The sequence below is a fragment of the Ahaetulla prasina genome, chromosome 14, assembly GCF_028640845.1.
Source record: "Ahaetulla prasina isolate Xishuangbanna chromosome 14, ASM2864084v1, whole genome shotgun sequence".
Classification (NCBI taxonomy): Eukaryota; Metazoa; Chordata; class Lepidosauria; order Squamata; family Colubridae; genus Ahaetulla; species Ahaetulla prasina.
Window position 1 is genome coordinate 3,691,486 of NC_080552.1, and position 24,574 is coordinate 3,716,059.

A 24,574-nucleotide genomic window follows, 5' to 3' on the forward strand; every position below is an offset into this window, starting at 1 on the left:
TTAATGGTTCCTGGATATTTTCACCAAAGCAACCTCTGTATAGGCAGTTCTCAACAGTTAGAATAGAATAGAATAGATTAGAATTTTATCGGCCAAGTGTGATTGGACACACAAGGAATTTGTCTTGGTGCATATGCTCTCAGTATACATAAAAGAAAAGATACGTTCATCAAGGTACAACATTTACAACACAATTGATGGTCAGTATATCAATATAAATCATAAGGATTGCCAGCAACAAGTTATAGTCATACAGTCATAAGTGGAAAGAGATTGGTGATGGGAACAATGAGACGATTAATAGTAGTGCAGATTCAGTAAATAGTCTGACAGTTACAACAGTTCATTTAGTGGTCGTACGAAATTACAAGCACGCTGAAAAAAGGGATTTGTGATCTTTTTTCACACTTGCGACCATTGCAACATCCCCAGGGTCATGTGATCAAAATTCAGGTGCTTGGCAGCTGGCATGAATTTATGAATTTGCAGAGACCCCGGTTCCTATGATCACCTTTTGCAACTTTCCGGCAAGCAGAGTCAATGGGGAAGCTGGATTCACTTAACAATCGTGTGATTCACTTAACAACTGCAGGGTTTCACTTAACGGCTGCGCCAAGAAAGATTCTAAAATGGGGCAACATTTATTTTAACAAACGTCAACAAAAATTTTGGGCTCAATTGTGGTTGTAAGTCGAGGGTTACCTGCATGGTGGTGTTTCTCCACCTTGGCCCCTTGAAGAGGTGTGGACTACAACTCCCACAATTGCTGCTGGTGGGGAATTCTGGGAGTAGAAGTCCACATACCTTCAAGTGGGTTGAAAAATGTGGCTTTATGGGTTCTTGGGAAGCTACAGATTCTATCTTTCGGCTGTGAATATGATCTCCAGTGGAGACAATTTTAATCAGGAAATCAATGCAAAGCAAAAAAATTGAAATTTTACCATTAGCTCTTAGCTCCATAGTGCAACCTCAGAGCATCCTTGAGGATGGGATGGGGTCCAAAACTTCAGGATGCCAGCTGCAGCCATGCACTTTTCAGACGCTATTTTGGCATTCTGACCAAACTGACCCTAATTCTTCAGATTTCCCATTCCATTGCTTTTTTAAAAAGAACAGAGGATGACCTAAGCATGTCTCCCTCCCACCACTTCTGTGTGTATCTTTCCAAGACTGTGAGATTTCCTGGCGAAGTATTAGGCAAGTTAAGTTTAATTTTTAACTTCACAATGCTGACAAAAGACACCAGCACCCTCTCACCCTACCTCATTTAAGATGGTGATGAGAGCCAGTGAATACTCAATAACAGGCTGGGGGTCACTCTGTTTGACCAGGCCTTGCAGTATCACCTCCGTCTTGTTGTAAAGCCACTGGGGAAGACTGTGGAATCCCTCCGGCGTCCTGGGCAGGGTGATGACCATATGCCTAGACAGAAAAACAGCAATGACTGTCACATAAAATGCTCTGCGTCTGATAAACTAGCTAGGTTCCCTAATATGGAGTGTTCTCTATGTGCAGGGAGGATGCTTGTGTTTTAGGTACGAGAGAGCATTAAAACAACCGACTGGCAAAGACACAGAACAGTTTAGCAAAAAGGATATAGCACAACTGAAGGTTACAATTCCTAGGATTTTGACAGATGCCAATCAGGCATCAGTTTCAAACTGTTTCAGGCTCAGTATCAAGTGGGGAGTACAACACTGAAGTTCTAAACAATATGGAACAAGGTATTCAGGGTGTTCCTACAAGATACTCAGTCCTGAATATTAGCCTCTCCCAGAAAAATACTTTGTGCCACCAGAAATCAGCCTCATCTGTGGCCCAGCAACATGGAACCGCCTTTTCTGAGGATAACTTCCAAACTTTCCCTGGTTGCTACAATGCAGGAATTCCCAAAACTGGCTTCTCTGATTCAGACTTCCTTACATTTATTGTTACGCCTGATTTCTAAGTTAACTTTATATTCTTAATCTTCCTTGGTAATTATTTATTAGTCTGTTTATCCATGAAACTGATATCCTGCAATGGTCAATCTCAAATCCTAAAGGACTGAGCACCCTCTGCACCTCAGTCTTGTTGGATGTGGGTTCACATACTTGGATGCCTGATTTAATCAGTTCCCAAACACCTATTGGGATGCTGGGGCGCAGTGGCCTAACAACGTTAGAACTGCTGGCCGGAAAGGGTCTGCATTCCAGCAATTCGAGTCGAGCTCTCTGAGACTGGATGAAGCCCCACCAGTTGCTCCCTGGCTGCTGTCCACCCAGCAATTCGAAAACAGGCAATTGTCGTGTCCCCCTCCCCCTCCGACAACTGGGTTAGGGAAGTCTGTATCAAGCGTGGCCACAAAGCCTCTGCAGCTTTGCCAAAGTCCTGTCAGAGTTCTCAGGGCAGGCAGGAGTTCAAGATGTGACTTCAGCAAACCAGATGAGACTTTGCCTGACTCAAAGAATGCCAGAAAGCAGATCCTTTATATAGGCCATGGGGTGTGGCTCCATGACTCAGCACTTATCCAGGCCTGCCCCTCCCTTCCTTTTGCTGACGTCGCCTCTCCATTCTCCGGAAGCAGGGATCTCTCCACCCTTCATCTGCCTGCCCAGCTGCCGGCAATTCTAGCTCGTGGCTGGCTTCATGCTCACATGCTATAGGACGGAGGTTTGTTTGCTCAGTCTGTCTGGGTATGGTGCCAGGGCTGGGGGCTGGAGGCATGCCAGGCCATTCTTCTTCACTATCAGTCTCTGGCTGAGATAGCAGGAGATGGGAGGGGCCCGGCTGTGGAGGGCAGGCGAGGCACAACAGCAATATTGTGAGTAGATAAATGTTTGTTGGGCTAAACCTAGCTGTGTTTGTGTGTGTGGAGAGTGGAAGTTGGTGCTGGACTTGGCTGGATGCGAGGCAATACAACGCAATGCAACATGAGACCAGGTGAGATGAGCTCAGCAGAGAAGCCCGAAAGAGCCAGCAACCCAAGTGCCACTGGTCAGTTGGTGTAAGCCCCATGGCTTCGCCCCATGGATAGGCACGCAACCACCAAACAGAATGCACTAGCAATTCATTCTGTGAATTCATTGTGTCTAGCATTTGTAGATTTCTCTGGCATTGTATGCCATAACACCAAACAAAGAAACAAACAAACAATCTAGAAATTGCTTTGAGAAAAATGCAGACTAAGAGTTGCTGAGAACGCATGTGCCAAGCAGAAGACGTGAGCAGAATGAACTAACAATTTAGGCTGTCAGGAATAATTGTGTCTAGCATCTGTAGATTTCCCTGACATTGTATGCCATGTGCTAAATAAATAAATAACCTATCTAGAAATTGCTCTGAGAAAAATGCAGACCAAGAGATGCTGAGAAGGCATGTGCCAAGCGGAAGACGGGAACATCTTGGAGAATAAATGGTCCAGGAGCCGCATTCCCATTTGTCTTTGGCTGCAACCCATTCATCACCACACAGCTCTCCTTAGCAACTCGGACAGGACATTGGATTCGTTCTTGAAACAAATACATCTAACTGCACTGATTTATAACCTCAGAATGTATTGATTTCCCAGGCTAACCAAAGTGGCACTTGGTATCAAAGAAGCAGTACATCAAGATGAATGAGAAACGGTTCTTCCTTGGCTTCCAACTTTTGCTCATGGACCACAACGGCAGCCTGGGTCAGAGCAAGGTCATGGGGGATCCTCCTGGGCGAGGCAGCCCAGAAGCAGTTTGCAAGACACAAGTGGAGCCCCCGGTCAACAGTGGGCAGATGATCTTCTAGGTTCACCAGCAAACACCAGCAAGATTGTTAGCCTTGCACGTTCACAACTCCACCGCTGTGGCGTTCTAGCTCAATTTTCTTTCTGTAATTATTACACCATAGCACTACGACTGCCTTTCCAAGCATCGTTTTCTTAATTACCCCGAGAAGATGGATTTTGTCTGATTTTGACCGCAAATTAAGTCTAGTAGTTTCCAGTCAGTTTTACAATGCCTATAGAAACCACCCGGCATCATTTCCCCCACTTAAGAAAGGTATTCATTTAGGGCTTCCGGTTTGGCTCCGCTGTGTTAATGGCGGCAATTTCAGTCCGCCCGTTCTTTGTGATTCTGTGAGAGTTGTTTAGACAGTGCTAATCTTCTGTCAACAGCTCGTAAATCTCTGCCTCGGGCAAAGAGGGGGAGATGAGCATTTGAACTGAAGTTTGAGCCCCCAAGAAAAGCCCCAGAATGATTTCTGGTGGTTTGATGGGAAACGCTCCTTCGATAGTTCAAAAAAAGCTCCAGAGTCCAGAACGCCTCTGCAAAAGCAGAGCAAAACGCAGCGTCCATCTCCGTGACTGAAGAGGATTAATGATAAATTTTCAACACGGAAGAATCGAAAGCAGGAAGGCTGGCATTTGCTTGTAAGATGATTTTAACTCCCTGACAGAGAAGTTATTTGAAGAGTGGAGATGAAGAAAGATGGCGTTTTGTTTTTTGAAAGTGAAAGCTAAGGAAATGCTGATTACAATTGCTGGTGTGGAACCTCTAAGAAGAAAATAACAAGATTTTTTTTTTCTAAATGGAATTCTTTTTAAAAAAATCTATTTCTTTTTATTATCTTTTTTTACAGTGTTTAAGAAGAAAAATTTATTGGGTTTTCTTTTTCTTTTTATTCCCTCCCCCCCTTTTTTTTTCTTCTTCTTCTTCTTGATATTACTTAGTTTAAAAATGGCTTTTAAGCAAAGAGATTTAACCACTTCTAAATTATTGGAAATATCTTCACTTCAGGTACGGAAATTGAAAGAAGATATTAAAGACAGTCTAAGGAATTTTTTACAGGAGCTTATGGGCTCATCTTTCAGAAATAGATCAAAAATTTAATGAAATGGAGAAAGAAATACTGGATTTTAAAGATTTGGTGGAAGAGCAGAGTAAGGAGATGAAAAAATTAAAGGAATCAATTACTCCATTATTGTTATCTAGTATACAGACAGAAGAAAGACTGAATGAATTTAACCAAATTAATTTAGATTTGCAAAGGAAAATAGATGAAGTTCAAATTAATTTGAATTTAGAAAATAAAATAGATGATATTCAGGTTAAGGCTGATAAGGCAGAGGAAGAAAGGGTTATATTACAATATAAATTAATGGAATATGCTATAAGGGTAAGGGTTTAAGAGAATTTAAAGAGGAAAATTTGAAAGAGATTTTTATTCAGGCCTTTGCCCAGATAGAGGAATGGAACCAGAAGATTTTGAAGTTAATATTGAAAAATTTATCGTGTTAATTCCTGGTGGGCAAGGCAGAAGTGTTTACCGAGAGATGTGGTTATTTATTTTACAAATAAGAGGATTAGGTATGGAATTTTGCAAGCATTTTATAAAAATAAATTTCAAATATTAGGACAAGATATAATAATGATGAAGGAAATTCCTCCTAAAATGTTAAGAAAGAGAAAAGAATTTGCCTTTCTGGTGGATGAGCTTAAGAAACATCAGATATATTTTAGATGGGAGGTTCCAGCAGGTTTAACACTGAATTATAAAGGAAAAAGTATTTTCTCAATACAATTTGTAAAGCACGAGATTTTTATACTAATGTATTAAAGATTGGGAATTCTTTGTTAACAGATGTTAAGTTGAATGGTGAATAGATGGTTGAAAATGTGTAAGATAGAAGAAGGGGAGGGAGAATGTTTAACTTTATTAAATATGATTATGGTTAATTTTTGTAAATGACTTATTGTGGATATAAATGTGTAATTTTAGGGGTACTATATGATATATTAAAGGTATAAAGGAATAGGAAGATGGAATATTGTTTAATTTTGGAGGATAGATAGTAAAATTTAGGAACTTGGATTAAATATTATATTTAAGAGATGGATGTAATGTTAATTAGAATGTAATTGTTATAATAGATATATTGTGGATGATATAGGTGTAATTTTAACAATGTTATTTGACATAAGTAAGGTAAAGTGAAGATTTTAATTATTACAATTGACACTTTGGATATTTGTAATATTATTTGTTGTATATATAAATGTTAAAGATGTGAAAAGATGGACTATTGCTTACCCCTGAAGGTTGGACAGAAAAATTAAAGAAACTAAGTCGGAAATATGAACTATTTTTGAGAGATTGCTAAGGAAGAAAGACATTTTAGAAGAAACCTTGGTGAATATTGGAAGATGGAGCGTTGTTTTGATATTGATTGATGAAGGTTGGATATTAAAACTACGTACTTTATTCAAGAATAAACACTAACTCAATTGGAAACTTTGGAGAATTCTAGGAGTGGAATGGTCTGATATATAATGGAGTGGAAGAAAAGTATCTTCTTTGTCTTTGGAAGGGAGTGGAGGTTTTAAGGAACGACTATGGATTATGATTTGTGCTAGATTTTAATTTTGTTGTTAGTTTTATACCCTGTACTCGGTTCTCGGAAGTCCTGGGGGTGGGGAGGAAGGAAGGGAGGGGAGGGTAGAAAATGGATTGATAGTTAATGTACAAAGATGATTGAAGATGTATAATTAATGTAAGATCGGACCTGCCTGGTTACTACTTTAGAATGAAGGGAAAGAAGGAGTAGAAGAGAGAAGGAGGAAAGAGAAGAGGAGGAGGAGGAAAGGAAGGAAGGAAGAGGGGAAGAGGGAGAAGAAAGGAATAGGGAGGAAAGAGGAGAGGATGTAGATAAGAGAGGGGGAGGATGGTTATGGAAAGTAGAAGAAGGTAAAGAAGGAGAGTAAAAGGAAAAGGAAGGGGGTGGTGACCAGGCGGATCCGATTAATTGTATATGAGGGTACATTAAATATGTTATTGGATATGTTATTGGATAAGAATGTCAAAATAAAACTTTTTAAAACAAAAAAAAAAAAAAAAGAAAAAAAAAAGAAAGGTATTCATTTAAATACCTTTCTTGCATATTGTCTTTCAAAAAGGCTGAGATTTTTGCCATCTCAGCCAAATTGGCAACTTTCAATATCCATTCTCCTATTGTATATTTAAGTGAATGGAAAAAATGGATTGGCTATATTGAAAACAAACTATCAGATATCAGACTAAGAGTTATCAGACTGCCTTTGAATGATTAGGATGTATTATTTTTGATTGTTTTGGGGGAGGTTAGGAATTGATGAGAATTGTAGGATTATAATTTAGTTAGGAAGGAAAATTTTTTAGTATATATTTGTTTTATTTTTACTATATCTTGTGTTTGTTCCGGGAAGTCGGGGGGGGGGAGGGGGGAGGGGGGTTTGTGAAGGGAGGGGGGTAAGGGGGAAGGGGGGAGGGGGGAAGGGGGAAAAATTTTTGTAAAACTTTTTCAATAAAAAAGAAAGAAAGAAAGGTATTCACTTTTCCCATGTAGCATCCCATGAGGGAAGCACATGTCCCTCGTGTTTCAAAGGCATTGTCATCAACACTGCATGAAAGCCATCGGTGCCCAAACGTTTGGTTATAAAACATATGTATATGTGCTGAGAGAGCGAGAGAGGGAATGGATTTCAAAGGGAAAAGAGCATTATGAGAATATGCTACATGTTCCATGAAGAGAGCTGACATAGCCAGGTAAATGCACCCAAGCTGAAAGCACTTGCCAGAGCTAGTATGGGACAACTCGTCACGGTCAACTTGTTGTAGCCAACTTGCAGCGGCCAGTTTGCCACGGCTAACTTGCCGCAGGACAAGAATCTTTAAAGCAGGGGTCTCCAACCTTGTCAACTTTTAAGACTTGTGGACTTCAACTCCCAGAGTTCAACTCCCAACTGGGAGTTGAAGTCCACAAGTCTTAAAGTTGACAAGGTTGGAGACCCCTGCTTTAAAGGAAGGATGCCAAAGAAGGACAAAACAAAATGCAAATGCCAAAAATTAAAATAATTTTAAAATTATTTTAAATAATTAAATTGAATTGTTGAACTGTCCCTTGGCAAGTTGGCCCATCGCAAGTTGGCCATGGCGAGTTGTCCTGTGGTGAGCTGTCGTAGATCAGGAGTGTCATACTCAAGGCCCAGGGGCCGGATCTGGCCATCAGGGCTGCCCTGGAAACAGCAAAGGACCGGCCCATGGTGCTTCTGCCAGTGAAAACGGAGCTCGGGACCCTACCTGAGCTCCATGTTCGCTGGCAGAGGGTTGAATGAGGCCGTCCCAGCTGAAAACGAAGATTGGGAGCCCATTTTCACTGGCAGAGCACTCTGCCCCCGACACGAGTGATGACGAGCTGGCCATGCCCGCCCCGGGCTCCCAAGGTCAAACACAACCCTGATGCCGCTCTCAATGAAATAGAGTTTTACACCCCTGTTCAGTGGTGGGTTGCTATCAGTTCGCCCTGGATCGGGTGAATCGGTGGCGGCGGCAGCGGGAGGCTCCACCCAGCCACCTGGATGCTTCTGTGCATGCGCGCGCGCAATTAAGCACGCACCCGTAAGCAAACCGATAGCGACGGGATTTGCAACCCACTACTGCCCCTGTCATAGACCCCGCCAGAGCTGCCCAGCTGTGGTTAGGACTGCACAGAACCTACATTAAAGAAAAAGAGATGCAGCAGGATAATGCAAACATTGTCACGAGGAATGCAGCATTTCTCAGCTGGTGTAAGTTATGCTGACAAAGCACATTTGCCCTGTCTCTTATGTTAGGTATAATTTACTCCTACTTAGGCAGAGGAAAAAGAAAGAGAATATTTTTTCTAATCTCAGACTCTGGAAATTTTATCATCACGGTAAAATTTAACCCTATCCAAGTTTCTGAGATTTCAGCAGGCACTACACGCAAACGTTAGAATTCTAGTGACTAGCAATTGTAGCTTGCAAAAGGGATGTGGTGGCTCAGTGGCTAAGGCGCTGAGCTTGTCGATCGAAACGTCGGCAGTTCAGCGGTTCGAATCCCTAGTGGTGCCGTGTAACGGGGTGAGCTCCCGTTACTTGTCCCAGCTTCTGCCAACCTAGCAGTTCGAAAGCAGGTAAAAAAGGCAAGTAGAAAAATAGGGACCACCTTTGGTGGGAAGGGAACAGCGTTCCGTGCGCCTTTGGCGTTGAGTCATGCCGGCCACATGACCACGGAGACGTCTTTGGACAGCGCTGGCTCTTCGGCTTTGAAATGGAGATGAGCACCGCCCCCTAGAGTCGGGAATGACTAGCACGTATGTGCGAGGGGAACCTTTACCTTTACCTCTAGTTAAAAGAAAGCATCTTTACCTCTAGTTAAAAGAAAGGGAGAGGGAGACCCCTGATCCAAGGGCTGAATGCAACCCCCAACGCTTCTGTGATTTCCTCAACAGTTTGCCACTGATGCAAAGATCTTGCCAGAGTTCCTTCCCAAAGGTGAGGGGGATATGCAAATGAAGAGAACCTGCTTTGAGATATGACCCATTCCTCTCAAAAACTGCAGTTGTGGTCCATTGTGCAATTCACACACATCTGGACTGATCTCCAAAACAGCAGCAATGGAGCAAACACAATGAGGATTCACTGGCTTTTACAAAACTCTGGTGTTCGTTTACGGCACGAGGTGGGAGATCTATGACAATTCGCCACGGCCAACTCACCACGGTTAACTCGCCACAACCAACTTGCCGCGGCCCTCTCGCTGTAGGACGACAGTTACACTAATATCAAAGAAAATGATGGAATTAAAGAAAGGATGCAAAAGGAGGGACAGAATGAAACGTGAATCGCAAAAACTAAAATAATTTTTATTTATTTTAAATAATTAAATAGAATTGTTAAATTGTCCCACAGCGAGTTGGACATGGTGAGTTGACCTCAGCAAGTTGTCCGATTCCCCAAACCTACGTTCATCCACACCGGCTCCTTCAGCTTTGAAAAAGGAAAGAAAAAGTACCTGTTTATGGCCACCACTGTTGCTCCCAGCTGGTCCTGTACAAGCACCGAGACTAACACGAGGGAGCCGTGCTCTTGGAACCCGGGCGGCAGGAAGGCTGCGTGGGCAGGGTGGCTTCCTTTGTACACCAAGAATTCGTCGCAGTGGCCTGGACGGCAACGGGTGGCCATGAGGATGTACACCAAGGGGGGGTCTTCTCCCACCGAATCTCTCCAGCCTGCAGCCAAACAGGGCATGTTATAGAATAGAATAGAACAGAACAGAACAGAATTCTTGATTGGCCAAGTGTGATTGGATACACAAGGAATTTTTCATGGTGCATATGCTCTCAGTGTACATAAAAGAAAATATACCTTCATCAGGAATCATAAGGTACAACACTTAATGATAGTCATAGGGTACAAATAAGCAATCAGGAAGAAGGAGGAGGAGGAGGAGGAATAGAATAGAATACAGAGTAGAGTGGAATGGAATGGAATGGAATGGAATGGAATAGAATAGAATAGAATAGAACAGAATAGAATAGAATTTTTTATTGGCCAAGTGTGATTGGATACAAAAGGAATTTGTCTTGGTGCATATGCTCTCAGTGTACATAAAAGAAAAGGTATGTTCATCAAGAATCATAAGGTACAACACTTAATGATAATCATAGGGTACCAATTTAATACTTAATGATACAACACTTAATGATAGTCATAAGGTACAAATAAGCAATCAGGAACAATCAATATCGTAAGAATATAAGCAACTAAGTTACAGTCACACAGTCGTAAGTGGGAGGAGATGGTTGATGGGAATGGCCTTATGAGAAAGGCCTAGAGCAGTGGCCCCCAAACTTTCCGGCTTGGTAGCCTGGTGGGGTGGGGGAGGAGAGGGGATGTTTCCGTGTGAGTGGCAGGCATTCACACACTCGTGTGCACAGCTCCATCTGTGTGAGCAGCACACACAAGTGGTCCAGCTCTGTCAAGGGCCAGGGAAATCAGGAGATTCAGGAAGCTCAAATGAGTATAAAGATTTAGCGCAAGCTTAAGCTCTCTACAAGAATCTGAGCTACTAATGGTGTAGGAAAACGAGTGGCAATTAAGAAGGCATTCAAGGCGCGCTGGAGTTAGATCTCTTGTGGGTGCAAAGGGACTCATGACTGATGATGCGTTTGACTCCTCCCTCAGGCTCAACCTGGTCATCTCCTACATCCCCATAGGCACAGACATCGGACACAGGTGTTCCATATTCTTACCTGCACATTCAAAGTGGATCTTGGTAGCCAATGCTTGGACAGGACTTGCAGGCAAAAGGTGGCACGATCCCCCGAAGGGGGGCTGGTTGGGAAACAGGTCAATGGAAGCATAGCCTTCTTCCCCAGTGGCCAGGTCTGTGATGTAGAGGGTGAAGGTGTACCCCTCCCCATCCTCCAGAGCCCACGGACGCAAGACGAGGCTCATCTCAGCATTCCCTGTGGAGGTCGATCTCTTGTTCAAAAGCAGAGATTCATTTTTGAAGCTCTGAGCTGTCCATCTCGGCTTAGTCTTTAAAAAAAAAAAGGGGGGGGGAGAAAAGATCCTCAAGATTTACATTTTTTAAAAAAAACTAACTGCAGCTTAAAGCAGGGGTCTCCAACCTTGGCAACTTTAAGACTTGTGGACTTCAACTCCCAGAGTCCTTCAGCCAGCAAAGCTGGCTGAGGAACTCTGGGAGTTGAAGTCCACAAGTCTTAAAGTTGCCAAGGTTGGAGACCCCCTGCTTTAAAGTATTATTCCTGGACTTTTTGATAAAAAGGAAGAGGGTCCATTTTTAGTCTCTGGCCAAATTTTGGTCTTCTCTCTGTTTTCCTTGGATTTCAGGCATTTCACCCCCATTCCCAGGCATTTGATCCAAGAAAAACAGGGAGAAGACTAAATTGTTTGACAGGAGATCTTCTCCAAAATCAGATGTGATCCACCTCAAATTTCCTGTATTATGTCACCTTCCAGTGTATGGTTTCAGAAGAAAAGGACCGGGAACCCTGACTAGGAGATATGGATTTTTCTACCAGGCGCCAAAACTTTCATTTAGATTGGCCTCCAGATTAAATAAAGGACAGGGCTGCAATCCACACGGTACAATGGCAACGTTACACAAATGCAAGGGAGATTATGGGAACCACCAGGATGGGATCTTTGATCAATGAGATGACTGGAGTGCATTTTCTCAGTCTCCTGGATTTTTTGAACTAACAAACTTAGACTTTATCCAGCTGGAAAATGACCTCATAAATCTCAAAACGGAGCAGCCCGATTGAGAGGAAAAAGACCCAACGCTGCCTCTCACTGCGGAAATTACTGGTGTTCAAAATATGCTGCAGGTTTAAGCATCAGCTCAAATTCTGCTCCCCGTCTTTCCACCCTCCCTCAAAAGTGTAGGAGGGGGAGTGTGCTGGACCGACAGACGCTTCCACTCAATGTTTTGCTTGTGTGTTGTTTTTTTTCCCTGACCGTAATGCATTTTTTTACTTGAAAAGGCAGCCAGGATATTGGGGCGATGGGGAGAACAAAAATGATCTGGGGAAGAAGACATGAGCTGATCTCACAGATAAGCCTGGCTAGGCGAGCAGGAAGGACAGGAAATGTTGCTGAAACCGCTAATGAAAAGGTTCCAGCTGGATTCCACCGAGTCACGTTGACGCCGGCACTTCCACGCTGGCAGTTCACCTTTGAGGAGGCGCAAGGGGCGAGGCCGAGATTCTTGAGGCAGAGGAGGGCAGACCAAGCCTCCTGGACCATCCTCCCTGTGCACCAGGTGAGAGATGGATGGAAAGACACCAAGGCCGAGGGGTGCCAATTCATGGAAGATGGAGTCAATGCTTTACCGTAGAGCAGGGATCTCCAACCTTGATAACTTTAAGACTTGTGGACTTCAACTCCCAGAAATTGAAGTCCACAAGTCTTAAAGTTGCCAAGGTTGGAGCTCCTGCAAAAGACTGTTTGGAGAACATGCAAAAGAAAAAGAATGCCCCTGGATTTCTTTAGGGCCCTGGGTAGCCCTAAAGGCAAAAAGAGATTTGTACCAGTGTTTTGTGTAGGGGTGTGTGTGTGTATGTGTGTGTGTGTGTGTGTGTGTGTGTGTGTGTGTGTGTGTTGTCCTTGGCCAAATCACTGTCATTCGGAAGGCCTGCTATCTTTTATTGCTTCTACGAACCTCAAGAGAAAATCATTCTTATTTCTATACCTACGTATCCCAGTGTGGGTCTTCTTCGATGACGCCCCAAAAATGGGCCTCACAACTTGTAGAGGGGAAAGGACCACACCAATACATGAAAAACAACTGCAGTCCCCAGAGGAAGAGCTGGCACACGTTGGCAAGCAACGTGGCAGCAAGAGCTGGTGGTATTGCTAAAGCCTGGAGGTGTTGGAGACGCTTGGCAAGCATGTCTTTCACAAAATGTTGTGGAAGTCTGCCAACAACATTGTGAAGAAGTCTAGACTGCAACAACGAGGGATGGATAAGAATATGTCTTGCTGTGAGTTAAGTTGTTAAAAAGGCCTTCGCAGTATGCTTCAAAGAGGGGGGAATAAAATCCCTTTTTGACTAGAGTTGTCTGTCTGCATCCTGCAGAAAAGAAAAAAAGAGAAAAGAAAAAGGAAGGGAAAAAAAAGAAAGGAAAGGAAAGGAAAGGAAAGGAAGGAAAAAGGAAAAGGAAAAGAAAGGAAAGGAAAGGAAGGGAAGGAAAAAGGAAAGGAAAGGAAAGGAAGGGAAGGAAAAAGGAAAGGAAAGGAAAGGAAAGGAAAGGAAAGGAAAGGAAAGGAAAGGAAAGGAAAGGAAAGGAAAGGAAAGGTGGAAAGGTATAGAGTCTCCTATATTTCCTGTCAGAAATTGTATAGGGTCTCCTGCTTGAGCAGGGGATTGGACTAAATGACCTACAAGATCCTTTCCAATTCTGTTATTCTATTATTATTCTAAAAGAAAAAGAAAGAAGAAGAAGAAGGCCCCTTAAATAACTTTGGCAGGGGGGCAGAGGTCGACCCCAAGGCGCCTCACTTGTGGGGTGCCTCAGGGGTCTGTTCTCTCGCCTCTCCTGTTCAACATCTATATGAAGCCGCTGGGTGAGGTTATCCGTGGTTTCGGGGTGGACTATCATCTGTACGCTGATGATACTCAGCTGTACATTTCCACCCCGAACCACCCCAATGAAGCCGTTGAGGTGATGGGCAGGTGTCTTGAGGCCGTACGGGTCTGGATGGGGAGGAACAGGCTCCGACTCAACCCTTCCAAGACTGAGTGGCTGTGGGTGCCGGCGTCCCGGTACAGTCAGCTTACACCATCGCTGACTGTGGGGGAGGAAGTACTGACCCCCAGGGAGGGAGTGCGCAACTTAGGCATTCTCCTGGACGATCGGCTGTCCTTAGAGGATCATTTGACAGCCGTCGCCAGGGGAGCATTTTATCAGGTTCACCTGATCCGCCAGTTGCGCCCCTTCCTTGACCGGGACGCCTTACGCACGGTCACTCATGCCCTTGTCACTTCCCGCCTGGACTATTGCAATGCTCTCTACATGGGGCTCCCCTTGAAGAGCACCCGGAGGCTCCAGTTAGTCCAGAATCCGGCCGCGCGGGTGATAGAGGGAGCACCGCACTGCTCCCATATAACACCTATCCTGCGCGGCCTACACTGGCTACCGGTAGTCTTCCGGGTGAAATTCAAGGTTTTGGTTACCATCTTTAAAGTGCTCCATGGCTTAGGACCGGGATACCTTCGAGACCGCCTTCTGCCGCCGATTGCCTCCCAACGACCTGTGCGCTCCCACAGGGTGGGCCTCCTCAGGGTGCCGTCGACCAAACAATGTAGGTTGGCGACCCCCGGGGGAGGGCCTTCTCTGTGGCGGCACCAGCCCTGTGGAATGAGCTTCCTCCGGGATTATGACAACTCCCCGACCTCCGGACCTTCAGACGTGAACTGAAGACTCTATTATTTCAGCGTGCGGGACTAGTTTAAGAACAAAATGTTTTAGTTTAAATTTTAATGGGGGTTTTACTGGTTTTTACTTTTTTAGTGATCAGGCTATGATAATATTTAGTTTTAACTGGGTTTTAATGTTTATTTATTATATTTTTTTTATATTGTTTTTAATATGCCTGTGAACCGCCCTGAGTCCTACGGGAGATGGTGCGGTATATAAGTTTGATAAATAAATAAATAAAAATAAAACTTCAGTAACTCCAAAGAAGAAGCCCCTTCTGGAGCAGGACGACTCCCGCAGAGCCCCAGAGACATCACGCAGGCCTCAGTCTTACCTCCTGGTTGGAGTTGTTCTGGCAGTTCAAGCAGGTCCCTTCCAAGTAGACGTAGGAGCTCCGGCTGACTTCGTAGACAGACTGCGCCTTGCAGGAGACGCACTCCAGGGACACGATGGGGACCGTCCCTTTTTTCAGTAAGACCTTGGCGAGAGAGCAGAGAAAATGTTCAGAGGAGGCCTCCTCTTCAGATCCTTCTGCAGCTGCGAGGGGAAGACAATGGGCGTGGGGTGCCAAGAAATACACAAGCAGACAAATCAAACTGTACACCAAGGACACGCAATGCTAGGGCGCCTCCTCACACTTCCTTTCATTCTTCTGTGCCCTTATTTCTTCTTAAGAACCCATTTCTTTTATTCTAGTTCCTTTCTGGTCAAAGGCAGAAAAGAAAACCAAGCACCAAACTCTACTAGTAACATCTGGGGCTCCCTGGATTTCACCCTCAGACCCGGTCATGGGAAGGGCCTGAAAGCCTTCTTCGCGTGCCCTGCCCAAAGGCCTTCCCTTTCTCAAAAAGAGGCTTTCAGAAGCTTTTCCGGTGGGACCGGTCTATCAGGGCAACCTGGTCCACCCAATTATGGGACAACTCATCCTGCTTCCGCTTTTTTGTTTCTCCACCAGCACTTAAGACCCAGCTTTTCTTCCTGATTGGTGGACAGGATGGATTTGAATAAATGGTGCCTGTGAGATGTTCACTCAATCCTGAAAAGGGGATTTTATACTGGGAGCTGTTAGAATAGAATAGAATAGAATAGAATAGAATAGAATAGAATAGAATAGAATAGAATTTTTTATTGTCCAAGTGTGATTGGACACACAAGGAATTTATCTTGGTGCATATGCTCTCAGTGTACATAAAAGACAAGATACATTTGTTAAGAATCATTAGAATAGAATAGAATAGAATAGAATAGAATAGAATAGAATAGAATAGAATAGAATAGAATAGAATAGAATAGAATAGAATAGAATAGAATTTTTTATTGTCCAAGTGTGATTGGACACACAAGGAATTTGTCTTGGTGCAGATGCTCTCAGTGTGCATAAAAGAAAAGATACCTTAATCAAGGTACAACATTTACAACACTAAAGCTGGTCAAAATGATACAACACTTAATGATAATCACAGGGTATGAACAAGCAATCAGGAACAATCAACATCAATACAAATCATAATCATACAAATTATGCTTTTTGATACTGCTTTCCTTTCTCTTTCTCTGCAAAGAGAGAAGCTTCTTCGGTTGTTTCCTTCACTCATAGCAAAGCACATTTTCCAAATGGCTCTTTTGGCATGTAGCAATAGCACTTAGACTTACATACAGCTTCACAGTGCTTTACAGCCCTCTCTGAGCGGTTTTACAGAGTCAGCCTCTTGCCTCCAACAATCTGGGTCCTCGTTTTACCCACCTCGGAAGGATGGAAAGGCTGAGTCAATCTTGAGCCTGGTGAGATTCGAACTGCCAAATTGCAGGCAGCCGGCAGCCTGCAGTACTGCATTCTAACCACTGCGCCATCGTGGCTCATGTGGGTCAAGAACTGGCATTCTTGACTGTGCAACTCTGAAAACGGCTTGCCCACAAAGCAGAGCAGAAGGACAGGAGGCCAAGCAGAGAAACAGGGATAGTCAACATAACTAAACCTCCAAGTAGAAAGAAGAAGCAGAATGTCTTAAGATCGATCCTCAAATATTTCCTGAACATGTTTTGGAGAAGAAAAGTTTTTCCCTTTCCTCAAAATCCTCAGGAAGAAAAAGGAGGAAGGGATATATTTATAACTGCAGTTACAAAGCACAACTAATTGACTTAGGAGCGTTAAGTCTAATAGTTGGACAATTAAGGAATGGGCAGTGTTTGGCTTCAGGACTTAGGGACCCTGGTCTAGAGAATAGAGGGTGGTCTATGCACTTTGCCTCCAAAGATTCGGGCCACCAGTGACAGAAAAGTATCAGGAAATCTGTTCTAGACCAAGGCCACTAAGTCCTGAAGCCCAGTAGAGGTAGTCCTCGACTTACAGCAGTTCATTTAGTGACCGTTCAAAGTTACAACAGCACTAAAAAAAAGTGACTTAGGACCATTTTACACACTTACGGCCTTTGTAGCATCCCCGTGTTCATGGGATCAAAATTCAGATAGAATAGAATAGAATAGAGCTGGAAGGGACCTTGGAGGTCTTCTAGTCCAGCCCCTGCTCAAGCAGGAGATCCTATACCATTTCAGATAAGTGACTGTCTTAATTTCTTCTTAAAAACATCCAGTGATGGAACACCCACGATTTCTGGTGGCAAGCTGTTCCACTGGTTAATTGTCCTCACTGTTAAGAAGTGTCTCCTTAATTCCAGGTTGCTTCTCTCTTTGGTTAGTTTCTATCCATTGTTTCTTGTCCCGCCCTTCTAGAGCTTTGGAAATTAGGTGGACCCCCTCTTCTTTGTGGCTGCCCCTCAAATACTGGAATACTGCTATTATGTTGCCCCAACTCTTCTTTCCTTTAGACTAGCCAGACCCAAATGATTGGCAACTGACTCATACTTATGACCGTTGCTGTGTCCCAAGATCATGTGCTTCCCCTTTTGCAACCTTTTGACAAGCAAAATCAATGGGGAAGCCAGATTCACTTAACAACCGTGTAACTAATTTATCAACTGCACCAATTCACTTAACAACGGTGGCGAGAAAAGTCATAGAATGGGGCAACGGTCACTAGCTTAGCAAATGTCTCGCTGAACAACAGAAATTTGGGGCTCCGTTGTGGACGTTAAGTGGAGGTCTACCTATACTGCTCAACAGACACCGGCTAGGAAAGTCTACGCCGGTAGATTAAAGAGCGCTTAACCGATTCAAACGGTGTGCTTTGAAAAGGCAGCAAAAAGGCAGCCCGAATTATGTTCTAAAACAGGGGTCTCCAACCTTGGCAACTTTAAGCCTGGAGCACTTCAACTCCCAGACTTCCCCAGCCAGCTTTGCTGGCTGGGGAATTCTGGGAGTTGAAGTCCGCCAGGCTTAAAGTTGCTAAGGTTGGAGACCCCTGTTCTAAAATCCCTACTCATGAAGCTGGTTTCTTCCAACACTCTGGTTATGGCGTATCCCCTCCTGAATAGAATAGAATAGAATAGAATAGAATAGAATAGAATAGAATAGAATAGAATAGAATAGAATAGAATAGAATAGAACAGAATTTATTGGCCAAGTGTGATTGGACACATAAGGAATTTGTTTTGGTGCATATGCTCTCAGTGTACATAAAAGAAAAGAAAAATACCTTCATCAAAGATACAACATTTACGACACAAATGATGGTCATAGGTTGCAATCTAACCCTTAATGATAGCAACAAAAAGTTACAGTCATACAGTCATAAGTGGAAAGAGATTGGTGATGAAAACGATGAGAAGATTAATAGTAGTGCAGACTTAGTAAATAGTTTGACAGTGTTGAGGGAATTAATTGTTTAGCAGAGTGATGGCCTTTGGGAAAAAACTGTTCTTGTGTCTAGTTCTGGTGTGCAGTGCTCTATAGCGTCGTTTTGAGGGTAGGAGTTGAAACAGTTTATGTCCAGGATGCGAGGGATCTGTAAATATTTTCACAGCCTACTTCTTGATTCGTGCAGTATACAGGTCCTCAATGGAATCTGGAAACACTGCACTGAACCCCCCCCCCTCCCAAAAATCAGGGCTGTCCATTCCACATCCTTCTAGCAGGAGCTAGATGATGCTCTCTGCATGGCAAACTCGGAACAGACCCAACGCCTCCCCCCTCCCTCGGTTTGTTCCTCCAGCCCTCCAAATTCGCAGTCAGATCATTTGTCTGGCATCTTTATATGCAAAGTAGATAGTACGGAATGTCCTTGAAAGACTATCAATTTGACGTGAGGTTTTTTTTTTCTTTTTCTTCCCACCCTTCCTTCCAACCTCCGGTTTCCCCTTCCCCCCCCAAAAAAAAAATGACAGAGAAAGAGAGAGAGAGAGAGAGAGAGAATGATCAAGGCAATTATGGTTTTCACTTGAAGACAAGCTGCTTCTCTAATTGCTAAGCAGCCCTTGAAGCTGGTGATCTAAACCATAAGGTTTTTTTGGCTCCCAGCAGTTCAGTTCAGTCCTCCAGGAGGCACGGGTTCAAAAAAAGCCGGGGTGGGGCTGTCCCTCCCGCTACGTCTCCCAAGCAGCAAGAGAAGAAAAACAAAGGAGGCCTTGAAGTCACACACACCTGACAAAAGTGAGGAACCCAGAGTTTCCCCCCAACGGCGAAGCCCCTCTTTTGCAAAGAGGAACCCTGGCTCCGGAGGGAAGCATGGGCTTCACATTAAAGCAGAGGGGATAGGCTGAACGTGTTCTCCAGCTCCCCGAGACTCTGAAGAGCCCTTCATCGGAGCTCTGGGTGCATCTGGCTGCGTAGAAGTATCAAAGGAGACCATTTTAAGGTGCTGACTGGCTCCCATTTCCCGTTTCGGGATCTCGGTTCACCCAAGGATATTATTAGAGGAGGAGAGTTGTTGTTCGGGCACGGTAGCAAAAGTCAGGAGAAGTCTGGCAGCGTTTCTCCCAACTCGTATATTTTATTGCGGAGCAGAAGTTTTCAATCAGAAGAATGGGCTACCACACTCTCCTGATATTTTTTTAAGGCTAGAATTAATAGCCCGGCACCTCAACAGTTGTTGCTGAGTTACGAGACACAATAAGTATACTTACATCTTCTAGAACAGGGGTCTCCAACCTTGGCAACTCTAAGGCTTGTGGACTTCAACTCCCAGAATCCCAACTTTGCTGGCTGAGGAATTCTGAGGGTTGAAGTCCACAAGCCTTAAAGTTGCCAAGGTTGGAGACCCCTGTTCTAGATGGACAGGAGTCCCTTCTTCCTTCTCCCAAATGGGCCCAGGAGCCAAATTTTTAAGGCTCAAGTGCAGGAAAGGACAATTTCTGGAGTTGGCAAAACTATGTCAGGCCTTAGTTCTTATTCCAGGGATTGGATACAAAAGCAAACTCCATTCTCGCACTAAGGTCTCCCATCTCAGTTTGTTGACAGAGCCTGATTAACAGATTAAAATAGTTGGAAGGGACCTTGTAGGTCATCTAGTCCAACCCAAGCAGGAGACCCTACACCATTTTTGAAAGAGGGCAGCCCAGTCTCTTCTTGAAAGCTTCCAGTGATGAAGCTCCTACTACTTCTGAAGGCAACTTCTGTTCCATCGGTTAATTGTCCTCCCCATCAGAAAAATGTGCTTTATTTTTAGGTTGAATCTCTCCTTGATCAGTTTCCATCCATTGTTCATTGTCTGGCCTTCGGGTGCCTTGGAAAATAGGTTGACCCCCTCCTCTATGGGGCAGCCCCTCAAATATTGGAAGACTGCTATTGTGTCTCCCCTGGTCCTTCTCTTCATTAGACTAGCCATGCCTGAAAACAAGAGTGTTCAGTACAAATCCACTCGACTGATCCTGAACTGTTCAGGGATGCTGAGCATTCATCGGTCCTTGGTGCTCTCTGAGCCTGGTTGTTGTTTTCTGGTAGCTGTTTCATTACCCAAACTAGATAGCATCATCAACAGCACTGACAACGTTACCTAGCTGGGTAATGAAAGGTCTGCAAGAAAACAACCAAGCTCAGAGAGCACCAAGAACCCCTCATGTCAATCCTGACCTTCTCCTTTATTGGTATTCATCGGTTTTCTCAAATATGGCTGCCAGGGAGGCTGCCAGTCAGCTCTTTTACCAGAAAATGTGTGTTGTGCCTCGTCCGCTTTCCCCGCAGCCGGGGCCTTCTTATCTGCTTCCAAACGCTGAGGAATGTCCTAGCATGCCTCCCAGCCCCAGCCCTGGCTCCATGCCCAGACAGGCTGAGGAAGAAGAAGCGCCTCTAGCCCCCAGCCCTGGCTCCATGCCCAGGCAAACGGAGCAACTAGACCTATCCCCCTCCCCCACAGCATGTGAGCCTGAGGAAAGTCAATTACCAACAGCTGCTGACTGGAGTGACCCTCGCTTCAGGAGAATTGATAGGCGGCATCAACAGAAGGAAGGGAGGGGCAGGCCTGGATAAGTGCTGAGTCATGGAGCCACACCCCATGGCCTATATAAAGGATCTGCTTTCTGGCATTCTCTGAGTCAGGCAAAGTCTACCTTATCTTCCTGAAATCACTTTCTGGTCTCCTGCCTGCCTTGAGAACTTTGCTAGGACTTTGGCAGAGCTGCAGAGGCACGCCTGATTCGGATTTCCCCGACCCGGCCGTCAGCGGAGGAGTGGGACATGACAATGTGATTCTCTTGGGAGTTTGATGGAGGTGGCGGCTTCCACTGGATGCCTCCCAGCAGAGACACCAGGCAGGCCGTGCTTTAATTTGGATTCTTGCCCTGAGCACGGGGTGGGGTTCAGATGGCCAGATGGCCCTTCCCACCCAGTGAATTCTTTCACCCTCCACATTCGCCCAGGAGGCTTCCTCACCACCTTAACTTGCTGCTCTTTTTTTCTTTTCTTTTTTTTTTTCCAGGCAGATGGACACCCTCCCACCTGAACCCTGGTTTGCAGAAGCCCACATGTTGTATTTTTTTTAACAAGTCCCACTGGGGTCTGTGTGAATTCGAGAAGGAAACTGCTGCCGGAGGCAGCACTTTGCATGGTTGTACGCCAGTTTCCTTGTGAGGAAGATCCCCAAGGAATAGATCCATCTTTTCTTTTCACGCTTTGAAACATCGGCTCTGGCAGCACGAAAAGGGTTTGCACGGAGGGCAGAACAAGCAGGGGGGGGGGAAAGCCTTGTTCATACATACGGTTTGATTTGTGGCTTCTGAATCCATGCCTGGTTTCGAGACGGTGAGGTCAAATGTGTATTCCACATCTGCTTCCAGCATGGCCCAAGGGATGGTGACCAGTCCTCCTGTGGCACTGAAGTTGAGGCCACGTGCACCTGGTGAATTCTAGTTTGTGTGAGGACAAAGACGGAGAAACTCTCAAAGCCTGGAGAGAGTTACGGTAGTTGTGTCCCAACTAGCCAGATCAAGGTAAGCTTTAACCTGGACCCACCAAGCATTAACCTGGACCCATCATTCTGTGTTTTCTCACAGAATAAAACACGAACTTACTCCACTATGACTATTTCTAATCTCTCTGTGGGTGTAGCTGAGTAGACAAAGCTTCCAAGATAAGACTTATCTTCATGGCAGTATTTGAGAAGAGTACAGTAAGTGTAATGAACTATTCGGTCCTACATGCCTTTGATGCTGAGTTCCAAATGTTGGGAAGATGGGAAGTTCAGAAAGACTAGCCACATCCTTAAACCAAGGACAAATTAGAGATTCTCTAGGATCCTCCTCTGCCCCAAGAAGGAAGCCAAAGCAGCAAATGAGAATATATGGGTTATAAGCAACCATCTGGGCTATACCCGGTTGGGGAGCACAAATTTAAATTAAAATGTTTTTCGTCAAATAGAGGAGTCCAGAGAAGACCCACCAAAATGGTAAGTAGCTTGGAATACAGCACCCATGAGAAGCATTGGGTGTCTTAGGGCTAGAGATAGGAAAATCTAACAGCTGTTTTCGAACATCTGGAAGGAGTCATGTTCGGAGGTGTTCCAGAAGACAGCAGGATATGAAAAAAGGGGTTTATACGAAAAGGAAGTTGAACTAGGTTGGGCACTGGGAAAAATATCCTAGCACTACGAGCTGTTCAGCAGTGGGACAGGAAGCAGTAGACTCAAATTTCTCAGAAAACGTTTTGTGAGGGTGGATGGCCAGTTGTGAGGATAGCTGCAGGACTTGGGTTCCCTGATCTCGAGGCTATCTTCCAATTTTTACATTCTGAGGTTCTATAATTTAACACCATGTTTTAACTCAGCAAGGAAAATGGAGGCAGATTAAGTGGCTGATCTAAATCAAGAATTTCAAGTCACTCCTAATCAAGAGTGCCAATCTAGCTCAAAAGCCACTTGGAATTAATTCACAATCAAATATTCTCAGTCAGGTTTGCGTCTTTCTGTAATCCTCTGTTCTGAAGGCTCCTCTTTTCTTGTGCTCTTGGGGAAAAAAAACACAACCCACCCCTTTCTTAATCCCCCCACCTACAAAATTAAACAATTTTCTTCCGTTTGCTTTTGTCTTAGATTTTATGATTCTGCTCTGCTGTGAATGACCCCAGTTGCTCACAACCAGACAGCAAGCTGACAAATAAAACTCAGACAACTGAACAGAAGAGGCAGCTTGCGTAAAGTTCCCCACTAGCCTGTCAGAGCTGAAGAAGCTTCTTGGATGAGAAGCGAAATGTCTTCAAAACAAAAACAAAAACAAGAAGGTCCAGTTGCCTCCTGAAAAAGCACCTTTGGGACAACCATGAGACATGGATGACTGAGACTCTCTACAGATTTTAGCTGTGCAATTTGGGATGAAGACCCTTGGAATGGTGTAGGAGTAAAAATGGATTTCCAAATAGAAAAAATTGCAGACTACAGGAACCAGAAGCACTAACTCAGGGGACCCCGAGGACACAGATAAACCTCCAAGTGGCCTCAACAACCCTCTAAAAGGATGCAAATGACCAGCTGTCTGCAAGGAATATACATCCTTCTATTTCCCACCATCCAATCAGAGCTGAGGAAGCTTCTTGGATGAGAAACGAAACGTCTTCAAAAGAAAAAACAAGAAAGTCCAGTTGCCTCCTGAAAAAAAAAGTACCTCTGGGAAAACCATGACCGGGATGACTGAGAATCTCTACAGACTTTTAGCTGTACAATTTGGGATGAACGCCCTTTGAATGGTGTGGGAGTAGGAAAGGATTTCCAGAGGGGGAAAAAATTGCAGACTACAGGAACCAGGAGCACCACTCAGGGGACCCCGAGGACACAGATAAACCTCCAAGTGGTCTCAACGACCTTCTAAAACAGGGGTCTCCAACTTTAAGCTTGGAGGACTACAACTCCCAGCTTTGCTGGCTGGGGGTTTCTGGGAGTTGAAGTCCTCCAGACTTAAAGTTGCCAAGGTTGGAGACCCCTGCTCTAAAAGGATGCAAATGACCAGCTGGCTGCAAGGAATATAAAATCCTTCCATTCCCCACTCGCCTGTCAGAGTTGAAAATGCTTCTTGGATGAGAAGTGAAATGTCTTCAAAGAAAAAAACCAAGAAAGTCCAGTTGCCTCCAGGGAAAAAAGGGGCAACCATGAGACATGGATGACTGAGAATCTCTACAGACTTTCAGCTTGCTTAAAGTGCTTGCTCTGACTCAGCCTTAAGAAAAGCTTCCTTCTGGGAGGCCAAGTGGAAACTTTCCTACCTAGGAAATGAACAGGGCATTTACAGTAGCAGCTCAGCGTGTCTAGGAAGGCCCTGGTGCGCATGTGCTCACTGGGCTAACAGTTACATCTTTCAATGAGAACCCCAGGATTCAAACGTGAAGAAATAAACAACTACATTTAAATTCCAAAATATCCAATGCATTGAGGGGTGGGTGCGTGGGTGTGTGGAAGGCTAAAAGTTTTAAATTACCAGTAGGTGGATTCCAGCTGAAAATCAGCGGAAACGC

General features: G+C 44.5%; 1 protein-coding gene across 10 annotated transcripts in view; it reads right to left on the reverse strand.

Moving 5' to 3' along the window:
• The window catches only part of PKD1 (polycystin 1, transient receptor potential channel interacting), a 231,275-nt gene that overhangs the window by 101,790 nt on the left and 104,911 nt on the right, over positions 1-24,574 (reverse strand). For 9 of the 10 annotated variants that reach the window (XR_009152066.1, XM_058156873.1, XM_058156874.1 and 6 more), the window contains 5 exons: positions 21,835-21,981; positions 15,081-15,224; positions 11,051-11,339; positions 9,811-10,027; positions 1,263-1,422 (listed from right to left, as the gene is read on the reverse strand). Coding sequence is in view for 9 of the 10 variants with exons in the window: in XM_058156873.1 (XP_058012856.1) it covers positions 1,263-1,422; positions 9,811-10,027; positions 11,051-11,339; positions 15,081-15,224; positions 21,835-21,981 (957 nt within the window). In the remaining variant the exon portion in view is untranslated. Of the gene's footprint in view, positions 1-1,262; positions 1,423-9,514; positions 9,563-9,810; positions 10,028-11,050; positions 11,340-15,080; positions 15,225-21,834; positions 21,982-24,574 lie in introns of those variants that run through there. The other variant, XM_058156881.1, reaches the window with a different exon arrangement.